The 13877-nt window shown below is 38.8% G+C and overlaps 1 protein-coding gene across 1 annotated transcript in view; it reads left to right on the top strand.

Moving 5' to 3' along the window:
* Positions 1–13877, top strand: part of ODAD2 (outer dynein arm docking complex subunit 2) — a 196002-nt gene that overhangs the window by 13285 nt on the left and 168840 nt on the right. Inside the window, exons 7-8 of the mRNA XM_065871968.1 lie at positions 10862–11064; positions 12458–12556. Coding sequence (XP_065728040.1) covers positions 10862–11064; positions 12458–12556 — 302 coding nt within the window. The remainder of the gene's footprint in view (positions 1–10861; positions 11065–12457; positions 12557–13877) is intronic.

Consider the following 13877-nt stretch of genomic DNA (forward strand, 5'->3'; position numbering starts at 1 on the left):
TTTTAGGCTTGGTTTTACCATTTCCACAAAAAACACCATTGAGATTTTGATAGGGATTGTATTGAATCTGTAGATTCCTTTGTGTAACACTGTCATCTTAACAATATTATCTTCTAATCCATGAACATGGAAAGTTTTTCCATTTGTTTGTGTCTTCTTTAACTTCTTTCAGCAATGGTTTATAGTTTTCAGTGTATAAGTCTTTTGACTCCTTGGTTAAATTATTCCTAAGTATTTTATTCTCTTTGATGCTATTGTAAATGGAATTGTTTTCTTCGTTCCCTTTTTGATTGTCCACTGCTAGTGTATAGAAGTACAACTGATTTTTGAGTGTTACAATCAGATTTGATTTTTGAATGTGAAGTTCAAAATTGAATCCTGCAACTTTGCTGAATTTATTTAATTCAGTTTCTGTTGAATCTTTAGGTTTTTCTATATATAAGATCAAGTCACCTGTGACCAGAGATAGTTTACTTTTTCCTTTCCAATTTGGATGTTTTAAATTTCTCTTTCTTGCAAAATTCCATGGCTAGAACTTTCAGGACTATGTTGAATAGAAGTGGCGAACGTAGATTCCTTGTCTTACTCCTTACTCCTTAGGGGAAATGCTTTCAGGCTTTTCCTACTGAATATGATGTTAGCTGTGGGCTTTCCATACATGGCCTTTATCTTGTTGAGGAAGTGCCCTTCTCATCAGTTTTCTTTTTCTTGGTCCACCCCATCATTTTGGTAGCGCTTCCTGAGTAAAAGAGGCACATAGGAGGGAAAAAAATTGAGGGTTAGCATGTTGGAAAATATCTTTATTCTTCTCTCTCAGTTGTTTCTATAACGACAGTTTGAAAATAATTTTTACTTAGAATTTTAAAGGCATTTTTCCTACGTGACCTGTTTGTTTTGGCTTTTCCCATACAATGAGGCTTTAGGATTTTCTCTTATCCCTGATGTTCTGTAATTTTCATGATGATATGGTTGGTGCTGGTTTTTGTTTGTTTTTCATTAATGATGACATATGTCCTTCAGAACGGGAAAAATATTTTTGTATTATATCTTTAATCATTTTTTTTTCCTCTCTGATCCTTTTGTTCTCTTTTTGAAACTTCTATTTGGATCTTGGGGCCTCTGAGACTGATCCGCTGATTTTCTTTTCTCTCATACACCCCACCACACTTTCTGCAAATATTCCTTTACTTTGTCTTCCAAGCATTGTACAAATCTTTAAAATTTAAGCTCTTATGTTTTTAATGTTTTGTTTTGGGGTGTTTATTTTTACAGACCACATGCTTTCATTTCTCTTGGGTAAAACCTCAGACTGAAATGGCAAGGTTATATGGCGGCTATATGTTTAACTTTTTAAGCCATCGGTAAACTGCTTTCCAAAGGGGTTATAACCATCTCCATCCACTCTGGCAGTGCATGAGATCGACAGCTGTGCCACGTACTCATCAATAAGTGGTACGGTCAGTCCTTTATTTTAGACGTTCTAATAGGTGTGAACGGATATCTCACTGAGTTTTGATTTGCATTACTTGAATGCATCCTTTCATATGCTTATTTGCCATTTATATATCTTAAGTGGTAAAGTGTATATTCAGATCTTTTGCCCATTTTTTATTGGATTGTTTGGTTCCTTATTACTGAGTTGTGAGATATACATACATACATATAGACTTATATATTCTTTCAGATACAGGATTTATAAATAAATATTTTCTCCCAGTTTGTAGCTTGTTAGTTCATTCTCCAAAAAGAGTCTTTCAAAAAGCAAATGTCCTCAATTTTGATGAAGTCCAGTGCTTTTTTTTTTTTTTTTTTTTTGGCGGTACACGGGCCTCTCACTGTTGTGGCCTCTCCCGCTGCGGAGCACAGGCTCCAGACGCACAGGCTCCACGGCCATGGCTCACGGGCCCAGCCGCTCCGCGGCATGTGGGATCCTCCCGGACCGGGGCACAAACCCATGTCCCCTGCATCGGCAGGCGGACTCCCAACCGCTGCGCCACTAGGGAAGCCCTCCAGTGCTTTTTTATAGAAGATTTTAAATGTTAGGTTTTACATTTAGGCCTATGATCCAATTTAATATATCTTTTGTACATGATATGAGGTATGGATCAAAGTTCATTTTTTTCTTTTGCATGTAGATTTCTAGTTGTTCCAGCATCATTTGTTGAAAAAGAATTGTCCTTTCTTTGCATAGTTGTCCATTTATCTGGGTGTATTTCTGTTCCATTTGTCTATTTTTATACCAGAACCACACTGTCTTGATTACCTACTTACTTGCATTAAGTCTTGGGTCAGGTAGTGTCAATCCTCTGTCAATCCATTTGTTCTTTGGAGTTGCTGGCTATTCTGTATCTTTTGCATGTCCGTTCAAATTTTATAGTCAGCTTGTCAATTTCTTCATAAAATCCCGAAGGAATTATGACTGATCTTGTGTTGAATCTATAGATCAATTTAAGAACTGACATCTTAACAATATTGGGGTTTCCAATCCATGGAACACAGTATATCCTTCCATTTGTTTAGTATTACTTAGCATGTCTCTCCATCTTATTTAATTTCTCTCAGCATTGCTTTGTAACTTTTGGTGCACATGTCTTACACATCTCTTGTGAAACTTATCTGTAAATATTTCCTATTTGGGAGCTATTGTTAACAATAGTTTTAAAATGTCAATTTCTGGTTATTTGTTGCTACTATATAAAAATACACTTGATTTTTGTATGTTGATTTCATACGCTGAAACCTTGCTAAAGTCACTTATTAGTTTTGTCTGGTTTGTAGATTCCAGAGGGTCTTCTATGTAGATAGTCATATTGTCTATAAATAAAGATCATTTTACCTCTTCCTTTACAATTTCAGTGATTTTATTTCTTTTTCTTTCCTTAATGCACTAGAGCTGGAACCTCCAGTACGGAATTGAATAGACGTGGTTTCTTGTTCCTGATGATAAAGGGAAAACTTTCAGTTTCTAATTATTGTTAGCTGTCGGTTTTTCATAGATGAAATTTATAAGGTTGAGGAAGTTCCCCTCTATTCCAAGTTGTTGAGAACTTTATTAGGATTGGATATTGGATTTTATCAAATGATATTTCTGTACCTGTTGCATTAATCATGTTTTTTCCTCTTTTAGTTTAACATGGTGAATTATATTGATTTGCAAATGATAAACCAACCTTACATTTCTGGGACAAACTTCATTTGTTCAGAGTGCATTATCCTTTTTATATACTTTAAAATTGTAATTTGCTAAGATTTTATTAAGACGTTTTGCATCTATGTAAGATTATCAATGTGTAGTTTTCTTTTCTTCAATATCTTTGTCTGGTTTGGGTATCAAGTAATACTGGCCTTATAGAATGAGTTGGAAAATTTTATCTCCCATTCAATTTTCTGGAAGAGTTTGTGTAGAATTGCTATTCTTTCTGTCTTAACTGTTTGGTAGAATTCACCAGTGAAGCAATCTGTGCCTGGAGTGTTCTTTGTGGGAAGGTTTTTAACTACAAATTCAATGTCCTTTCTAGTTCTAGGACCATGCAGGATGTCTGTTTCTTCTTGAGGGAGCTTGCTAGGTTGTCTTTAAAGGAATGCATCCCTTTCATCTAAGTTGTTGAACTGATTGGTATAAACTTGTTTATTCTTTTATTAGCCTTTTAACAACTGTAGAATCTGTAGCTGTTGTTACCTCTTTCACGCCTGATATTAATCATTGAGTTTTATTTTTTCTTGATCCATCTGGCTAGAAGTCCATCAGTTCTCTCAAAGAATTCACTTTTGGTTTCATTGATTTTTCTCTATTTTTCTTTTTTCTACTTCACTTTGATATTTATTCTTTTCTTTTTACTTAGAGTCTCATTTACTCTTATTTCTCTAGATTTTTTAATCATACATTTAATTTAATCTAGTTATATTTGCATTGAAAGGGATTTTGGTGATTTCAGGGGTGAATAATATTAAGAAAGAATTCTCTTAAGTCTACATTCATCTACAGAGAATTTGTCTTTTGGACAAAGACATTCAGAAACAAGTGAGCACCTCTCTGGGGCAGGACAGCAGTAAGATGGAAGGCAGTCTCCACTTTCCTGCTCTCACCTTAGCACTGACAGTTCAGAGATGCATCTATTTTTACATCCTTCTGCCTGTTTTGAGTTTATGTTGCTCTTCTTTTGCTAGTTTCTTAAGGTGGCAGCTTAGACTCTTGATTTGAGAGTTGGATTCATTTCTAAGGTAAGTGTTTAGTGCTATAAATTGCCCTTACAGAATTTTACCTACCTGTCACACATTTTGGCGTTATATTATCACTGTTTTCATTTTCATTCAGTTTTATTTTTTAAACTTCCCTTAAATCCACTATACCTCAATAAAAGTTTTTTTTCCTTGAGACTTCCTCTTTGATCCATGATTATTTATAAGTTTGTTGTTTAGCATTAGATTGTTCTATTACGTGATTCATTGTTAGTTTGATTCCACTGTAGTCAGAGAACACACTCTAAATAACTTAAATCTTTATAAATTTGGTTTTTGGTGTGGTTGAGTTCTTCATACCCTTGCTGATTTTCTATCAGTGTTGAGAGAAGGATTTGAAATCCTCCAACAATAATTGTAGATTTGTCTGTTTCTCCTCTTAGTTCTATCTGTTTTTGTGTTTGCAGCTCTGCATACACATTTAGGATTATGTTTTCCTGATTGACCATTTTATCATTATGTAATGTCCCTCTCTGTCTTTGGTGATTTTCTTTTTTCTGAAGGCTACTTAATCTGCTATTCATATAGCCACTCCTACCTTTTTTTTTAACTAACGTTTGCATGGTGTATCTTTTTCCTTTCTTTGACTTCCAAGCTACCTATATCATTATATTTGTAGTGAGTTTCTTGTAGACAGCATATAGTTGAGTCATTTTTAAAATCCATTTTCTGAAACTCTATTGATGTATCCATTGGTGTGTTTAAGTCGTTTACTTTTAATTATTGATATGTGAGAGCTTAAGTCTGCCAGCTTAGTTTCATTTTCTGTTTTTTCCTTCTGTTTTCTTTCACTTTTTTTTTTCCTGGTTTTCTTTGGATTACTTGAACATTTTTTTTTGAATTCCATTTTGATTTTTCCATAGTTTTTTTTTTTTTTTTTTTTTTTTTTTGCGGTACGCGGGCCTCTCGTTGTGGCCTCTCCCGCTGCGGAGCGCAGGCTCAGCGGCCATGGCTCATTGGCCCAGCCGCTCCGCGGCACGCAGGACCCTCCCGGACCAGGACACGAACCCGTGTCCCCTGCATCGGCAAGCGGACTCCCAACCACTGCACCACCAGGGAAGCCCCTCCATAGTGTTTTGAGTGTATCTCTTTGTGTAGTTTTTGGTGGTTGTTGTAGATATTGTATTATACATAATTTATCATCGTCTACTGGTGTGACATTTTACCACGTGAGTGAAGTATAGAAACCATATCTCCCTTTAAGTCCCTTTACACTCTCTCATTTATATTTGCCTTTATTTCTGTCACATTGATAACTGTATGAGACACTGTTATAATTTGTGCTTCAACCATCAAACATCATTTAGAAAACTCAAGAGGAGAATGAAAGTCTTTTGTATGTACCCGTGCTTTTATTCTTTCTGTTGTTCTTTTTTTTTTTTTTTTTTTTTGCGGTACGCGGGCCTCTCACTGGTGTGACCTCTCCCGTTGCGGAGCACAGGCTCCGGACGCGCAGGCCCAGCGGCCATGGCTCACGGGCCCAGCTGCTCTGCGGCATGTGGGATCTTCCTGGACCGGGGCACGAACCTGTGTCCCCTGCATCGGCAGGCGGACTCTCAACCAGTGCGCCACCAGGGAAGCCCCTTTCTGTTCTTTTCTTCCTTTCTGGTGTTGCCAATTTCCTTCTTTTATCATATCCTTTCGGTTTAAGAACTTCTTATTCATTGAGGTAGGTCTGTTGGTGACAGATTCTCTTAGTTTTCCTTTATCTGAGAGCATCTTGAATTCCCCTTTATTCCTGAAGAATATTTCCACTGGATATGGTATTCTGGCCTGATGGTTTTTTATTTTCAGCACTTGAAAAATGTTGTTGCAGTCTTTCTGGACTCCACGGTTTCTCCTGAGAAATCTGCTGTTATTTTAATTGTTTTTCCTTTATAGGTAAAATATTGTTTCTCTCTCATTGCTGTTAAGAATTTTCTTTGACTTTAGTTTTATGGAGTTTGATTATTATGTGTCTTGGCAGGAATTTCTTTGGGTTTATTCTGTTTAGGGTTTGCTCAACTTCTTGAATCTTAGATTTATGTCTTTTTCCAAGTTTGGGAAAATTTCAGACATTCTTAGAATGCATTTTCAGTCTGACCTTCTTTCTCCTCTCCTTCTGGTGCTCTGATTACGTGACTGTTGGATTTTTTGCTGTGGTCCCACGGATCTGGAGGCCCTGTTTATTTATTTAAAAAAATTTTTTTTAATATATTTCCTCTTTGTTGTTCAGATTGGGTAATTTCTGTTGTTTGTCTTCAGGTTCATGGTTTCTCTCCTATGTCTTCTCCATCCTGTTGCTGAGCTATCCAGTGAGTTATTTTGGTTTGTAAATTTCATTTTCAGAATTCCTGTTTGGTTCTTCTGTATATCATCTATTTATTTGCTGAGACTTTCTGATTTTTCATTTGTTTCCAGTCTTCGTAATTGATTATCAAAGCATTTTTATGATGGCTACTTTATTTTTTTTTAATAAATTTATTTATTTTAGGCTGTGTTGGGTCTTTGATGCTGTGCGCGGGCTTTCTCTAGTTGTGGCAAACGGGGGCTGCTCTTTGTTTTGGTGCACAGGCTTCTCATTGCGGTGGCTTCTCTTGTTGCAGGGCATGGGCTCTAGAGCGCAGGCTTAGTAGTTGTGGCACACGGGCTTAGTTGCTCCGCGGCAAGTGGGATCTACCTGGACCAGGGCTCGAACCCGTGTCCCCTGCACCGGCAGGCGGATTCTTAACCAGTGTGCCACCAGGGAAGCCTCATGATGGTTACTTTAAAATCTTATTCCAACATCTATTTGAGATTATTTCATCATCCATTTTACTTTGGTATAAGCATCCATTCATTGTCCTTTCTCATTCAGGTTGTGACGTTCCTCGTTCTTGGTACGATGAGTGATTTTTTGTGTTGTCTTGGACATTTTTGGATCATGTTATGAAACTTTGGATTTTATTTAAATCTTTTGTTGTAGCAGGACTTCTCTAAGTGTAGGTCTCATAGTGTAGGTCTGGCGTACTACAAGGTGCATGTAAAAATCCAGGTTCCCCACTCAGACTCCATTGAGAACCTGGTGGTGTAGGGTGCCTCGGTACCACTGGGCAGGGGGTGGAAGTTCGGTCTCCCCACTGGGCCTCTGGTGACACTCACCTGGCTAGGAGGGGGAGGGTGCTTTATCACATGCTTCCCATGGGGCCTCAACTGAAACCATGGGAGATGAGCCTGTTACTATTTGGAGGTGGTGATTTTACTGTGTCTCGAGATGATAACACGATTTTCCTTCTTTAGTCTGTTGATATGGTCATTCATTTTTGAATATTGAACTAATATTAATCCCGGGGTTGGGATCGGTCATGATGTCTTACCCTATTTGACATTGCTAGATGTCATTTGATAATATTTTGCTGAGGATTTTTGCAGCTATAGTCATGAAGGATATGGGTTAGTAGTTATCTTTTAATGTTTTTGGTATCTGGGTAATGTGGCCTCAGAACGAATTGGGAAGTATGCACTACTCTTCTCTTCTTTCTGGAATTCTTTATGTAGATTGAATCTTATTTCTTTGTTAAATGTTTGGTAGAATTTACCAAGGAATCCATCTCTACCTGAAGGTTTCTTTGTTGAAAGGTTTTATGTTGAGAGTTTTATTTCCTTAGTAGATATACAACTATTCAGATTTTTTTCTCTTACTGAGCTTTGGTGGTTCATGTCTTTCAATGAATTTGCACATTTTATCTAACTTACTTCAAATACTGGCATCAAGTATAACACTCCACTATTGTCTTCTGATGTCTGGAGGCTCTGCTGTGGTAACCCCTCTTTCACGCGTAATATTGGTCATTTATATCTTCTTTTCATTCTTGACTAGTCTGGAAAGAAGTGATAAATTTTATTGATCTTTTCGAAGAACAGCTATTTGTTTCATTGATTTTCTCTATTGTTTGCTTTCTATTTTATTTTGTTTCTGCTCTTTAAATTTTTCTTTCTTCTGCACTCTGGGTTTAATTTGGTCTTCTTTTTTTTTTTTTTCTTCCTGTGGTACGCGGGCCTCTCACTGTTGTGGCCTCTCCCGTTGCGGAGCACAGGCTCCGGACGCGCAGGCTCAGCGGACATGGCTCACGGGCCCAGCCGCTCCGCGGCATGTGGGATCCTCCTGGACCAGGGCACGAACCCGTGTCCCCTGCATCGGCAGGCGGACTCTCAACCGCTGCGCCACCAGGGAAGCCCCTGCTCTTCTTATTTAATTTCTTAGTTGGAAGCTTAGGCATCGATTTGAGACCTTTATTTTGTAATATAAAGTTTTATGCTGTAAATTTCTTTTTTTTTTTTTTTTTTAATTTTATTTATTTACTTTTGGCTGTGTTGGGTCTTCGTTTCTGTGCGAGGGCTCTCTCCAGTCGTGGCAAGCGGGGGCCACTCTTCACCGCGGTGCGGAGGCCTCTCACCATCGCGGCCTCTCCCGCCGCGGAGCACAGGCTCCAGACGCGCAGGCTCAGCAGCTGTGGCTCACGGGCCCAGCCGCTCCGTGGCATGTGGGATCCTCCCAGACCAGGGCTCGAACCCATGTCCCCCGCACCGGCAGGCGGACTCTCAACCACTGCGCCACCAGGGAAACCCTGTAAATTTCTTTATAAGCAGCATATGAACTGTGTCCCGTAGACTTTGGTGTGTTTTCATGCAAATCAATATCTCTGAGGATTTTCCATATATCTTCTTATGGATTTGTAGCTTACTTCCATTTTATTATGAGACAATGTTGTATATGATTTTAGTTCTTTTAAATTTGTGGATGTTTGTTTTATGGCTTAAAATATGGTCTGTTTTGGTGAATTTTTCCTTGTGCATTTGAGAAGAATGTGTATTCTGCTGCTGGGTGTGGTGTGTTCTATAAATGTCAGTTATGTCCAGGTCGTTGATAGCCTTCCTCAGGTATTTTATATTCTTTTTTTTTTTTTCCATGGTACGCGGGCCTCTCACTGTTGTGGCCTCTCCCATTGCGGAGCACAGCCTCTGGACGCGCAGGCTCAGTGGCCGTGGCTCACGGGCCCAGCCGCTCTGCGGCATGTGGGATCTTCCCGGACTGGGGCACGAACCTGTGTCCCCTGCATCGGCAGGCGGACTCTCAACCACTGCGCCACCAGGGAAGCTCTGTATTCTTATTAAGTTTTGTTTTGTTCATTCTGTTGATTATTGAGAGGGGGGTTTTGAAGTCTCCTAATTGTGGATTTGTCTGTTTTTTCCAGTTAGTTCTATTGTTGCTTTAATCTTTTGAAATTCTGTTGTTTGGTGAACACACAGTTAGAATTGGGTGTAATTGGCTCTTGGTCATTATATGTCTCTCTATCTCTGATAATATTATTTGTTTTGAAGTCCATTTTGTCTGATTTTAATGTGGCCATTCCTGCTTTTTTTGATTATTGGTTTCATGGAATATTTTTCTGCAGCTTTTTACTTACAGTGTATTTATATCTTTATATATAAAATGGTTTCTTTTAGACCACAAATAATTGGGTTTTCCTTTGTCATCCACTCTGATGATTTCTTTTAATTGACGTTTTTAAATCATTTTCATTTAATGTGCCTACTGATAGAGTTGAATTAAATTGACTGTTTTGCTTGTTGCTTTTATTAGTCCCATTTGTTCTTTGTTCTTTTTCTTTCCCCTTTGAATTAACTGAAGTTTTAGAAATGATTCCATTTTGTGTATGCAATTAGTTCATCAGTTATACTTTTTAAAAAACGTCTCAGTTGGGCTTATAATATCCGTCTGTAGTTTACCTTGTCTGCCTTTGAACAGCATTATACAGTTTCACAAGTAGTCTAAGAGCCTTCCAAGAGTGTGTTTCGAATGCCTCTCCCTGTGTTTGTACTATTGTTGCCACACATTTTACTTTGACGTGCTATCAACTCCTTATCACAAAGAAACTTTTATATTTATTTTTACCATTTCTGCTTTCTTTTGTGTGGATGTATGTTCTGCCTCGCATGAGATCCCTTCTGACTGAAGAGCTTCATGAACAATTTTTTTAGCCTGGGTCTTCTGGCAGTGAATTCTCTCAGCTTTTTTTCATCTGTGAAGTCTTTATTTTACCTTCATTTTCAAAAGATTTTTTTTCTCTGTATAGAATTTTGGGTTGACAGGATATGGGGTTTCTTCCCTTTCATCACTTTAACTGTATCGCTCCCTTGTCTTGTGGATTGCATTGTCTCTGATGAGAAGTCTCTTTTAATTGTCATGTTCCTTCCTCTCTCTATAATCTATCTCTTATTTCTGGCTGCCTGCAAGGTGGTCTCTTTATCCTTGGTCTCGGCAGTTTGACTAAGATGTGTCCCAGTCTTTACAGGGTTTAAGTGTAATTTTTCCTGGTGGTGGTGAGGAGTGAGTTGGTCCAGTCCTGCTGCTGTATCCATGTGGGCTGCAGCGGGGGTGTGAGTTTAGGATCAGCCCATCACTGTCAGCCTAACTCCAACACAGGCCTTGGTCTTGAAGTTGCCCAGATCCAGATTCAATTTGTATTGCTAAGCAACACAAGTTAGAGCATCCTGAGGCTCTTCCTGCCTGAATTATCGCCAGGGTTAGTTTTCAGATAACATGAGATAATTCAGAAGTGATATCACGGTAAAAATATGCTCTTTTTTTTTTTAATTAAAGGAGGTTAGATTCAATGAAGAACAGCAAAAGGAGAAGGACCAGCCTCATGCGGCACCTGAGGAGGAAGCAGCCGCTGTACGTGAAGCTAGCGCTGCTTCCCGCAGGAGTGCGCTGGAGAAGAAACAAATCAGTTTGGGAAGGAGTCAGATGACCAAGAGATTAGAGCCAACTTTGAACTGGAATACCACTGTTGATGCCAAAAAGTATGTAGACACTTCCATGATGGGTTTTCTGATACATCCTTGCTAACCACACAGTTGCCCAGCTTTTCACATAACTCAGTTTCATCAGAGAAAACTACAGAGGAGATACTCACACCTTCCTCCGTGATGTAAGCTGGTTCCTTCCTGTCCTCTTCACGCTCCAGGCAGAAAGATTTGACAGCAAACAGCGTTTGTGTGCAGAGCACCACGGAGGGAGGGAGAGCCCAATTCACTTTCATGTGGTTGGTGAGTCAGGGCAAATAACACGTGAAAAAGATGATAAAAACGCATGGAGGAATCCCATGGGAAATGTAGACATTGTGGTAGGGACCTGATTAAGTAAGTGTTAGAAGAATTCCGCTTTAAATTATGTGATTAAATGTACCATTATGTGTAGTTAATTAGGGAAAACTTCATAGATGTGGTATCTTGTATATTAACAGAACTTTAAGTAAATACTATAAAAAAGGATAGAACCGCAAACATATGGATGGTCTGAGTAAAGTGGACACAAGTTTGATGAATGTCTGACGTATACAAGCCTAGTTCCATTTAGGACCCTCCGAATCGGTGCCAAAGCAAAGATTAAGGGCCAATGTTACCAACACGCAAGCAGTCAGAAGCACCCAGAGCACTTTTTAAAGCTTAGCAAATAGGCTAAAAGTTACAGCCTGTTTTTATTCCATGTCATCCCCTTACTGGGTTAAGAACTGGGTCCCTCACCTGCAGGGATTCTGAGAACCACAGGTGATTGTATTTTGGGTGCAAACTCAGAGAGCTGGCGGAGGAGTCCTGTGGGAGGAGGAGACGTGCTTGGTCCTCTGAGTCTCACTGATTTTGGGGTGTTTGACCTTTGTGGCTCTGTTTGAAAGAGTGAGTCTGAAAATGACAAATGTATGGGCTGCTCTGTTAATGGGGAGGTGAATTATAAAATACTGCTTTTTGCATGTGCTTATTTTCTTCAATTAAGAATTCACTAAACAAGTATTTAATGCAAACCCAGTACGTGCCAAGGTGTAGACTAAGCTTGAGAGTATCCAGAAAATCAGGCACAGGACCTGCTGCAGTGTCAGGTGGGCAAGGTGGAGAAACAGGCAGCTGTGATCCAGGACAGACTGAAGGACCTTCCCAATGATGGCCGCCTATGAAGGCCTGTTTCTAGCACAAAGAAATACTGGACAGAGTGTTTCTCCGTTACATAAAATGCATGGCTGTGCCTGAAGGACAAAAGGGACCTCTCAGGTGTCAGATGAGACTGGAGCTCATAGTCGTTCTCTGTGTTAGGAAAACACATCATTTGGATGCGTGAAAATGATGGAATATTTGTATACATTTCTATTTTAATTTCCTGTTAGTCAGCATAAAGTAATTAATAAAATTAATATCTCTTTAGGAACAAAAGCTCACTAAGAGACACCCAAGAAGAAAAACATGGAGGAAGACTTGAAAAGTCCAGACCATCTACTTCACCTGGAAAAGCACAGTTAATTCGGTGAGTTTCTGTTCACATGACCAGTACTTTAAAGCCAGCCCTATGCAACAGGCTAGTTAATGCTGGTTAATGGTGTTTTACTTTCACATTAGGGTCCTAAGATGTCTATATTGACAGTTAGTAGGAATGCTGTAAAAATGGTAATAGTGGATTTCTTTAAATATATTTACAGAATATCCTTTTAATGTGGAGTTACTTTAATACAGTGATCTACTGGTATTAGTTAACTCTTTGTAAATGAATATATTTAATGCAAAAAGCAGTTAACTAAGTGGTAGCAAAACTGGGCTCTTATCTGATCTCTGGCCTCTGAAAAATCATGTCATACAAAATTGTCATCTTTATGAGCCTTACTTTACTGGTCACTGATGGCTCTGCCAATTCTAAAGGGATAAATGTTATTTCTCATTAAAACAGCCATTAATAGAAGGCCAACTAATGAGCTTCTTACCCAGTTTTCAGTTTGATGATAAAAGTGACGTATCTGGGGAAGAAGGTTCAGCCATTTTTACTCTAAGGTGGTGGTGGGAAGAAATGGCAGAAATTTCACTTTTAAAATTTGCACACTTGGAAAAAACAAACTTTAAGACACTCTACAGCGTGTATGCCATTTTGGGGAGTTAGACATAATAAACTATTAATTTTTTGACAACTTTTTAAAACTTTTTATTTTGAAATAATTGTAGATTCACAGAAAGTTGCGGAGATAGTGCAGAGAGGTCCCATAGACCCTTCACCTAGCCTCTCCCAGTGGTTAAATCCTACATCCTCCGCAACTGTGGTACAAGATCAAAACCAGGAGATTAACACGGGTACAACATATAGGTATAGTTCAGTGTCATTATACCCTGTGCAGGTTTGTGTGATGACCGTGGCGACCAGGCTAGAGCACTGTTCACCCCGCACAGACGTCCCCCGGCCGCCCCATTATAGCCACAACCCCCGTCATTCCCACTTCCTAGCAACCATTCATCTGTTCGCTATTTTCATAATTTTGTCATTTTGGACCGCCATATAAGTAGATTCATACATTTTTTTATATTGACTTTTTTTCAACACCACAATACCCTTGAGATCCACCTAAGTTGTTGCATGTATTAATAGTTTGTTCCTTTTAATTGCTGGGTGGCATTCCATCGTATGGATATACCACGCAATGGTAGTTTTTAAAATTATTCACGTATTAATGCACCTTTTAGTTGTTTGCAGTGTTTGGCTGTTAAAAATAAAGCTGCTACGAACAGTCACATTCAGGTTTTTGTACGGATGTAAGTTTTCATTCCTCTAGGATAAACGCCCAGTTGCTGACATAGATAGTAAT

This window comes from Phocoena phocoena, chromosome 2 (genome assembly GCF_963924675.1).
Source record: "Phocoena phocoena chromosome 2, mPhoPho1.1, whole genome shotgun sequence".
In the NCBI taxonomy this organism is placed as follows: domain Eukaryota; kingdom Metazoa; phylum Chordata; class Mammalia; order Artiodactyla; family Phocoenidae; genus Phocoena; species Phocoena phocoena.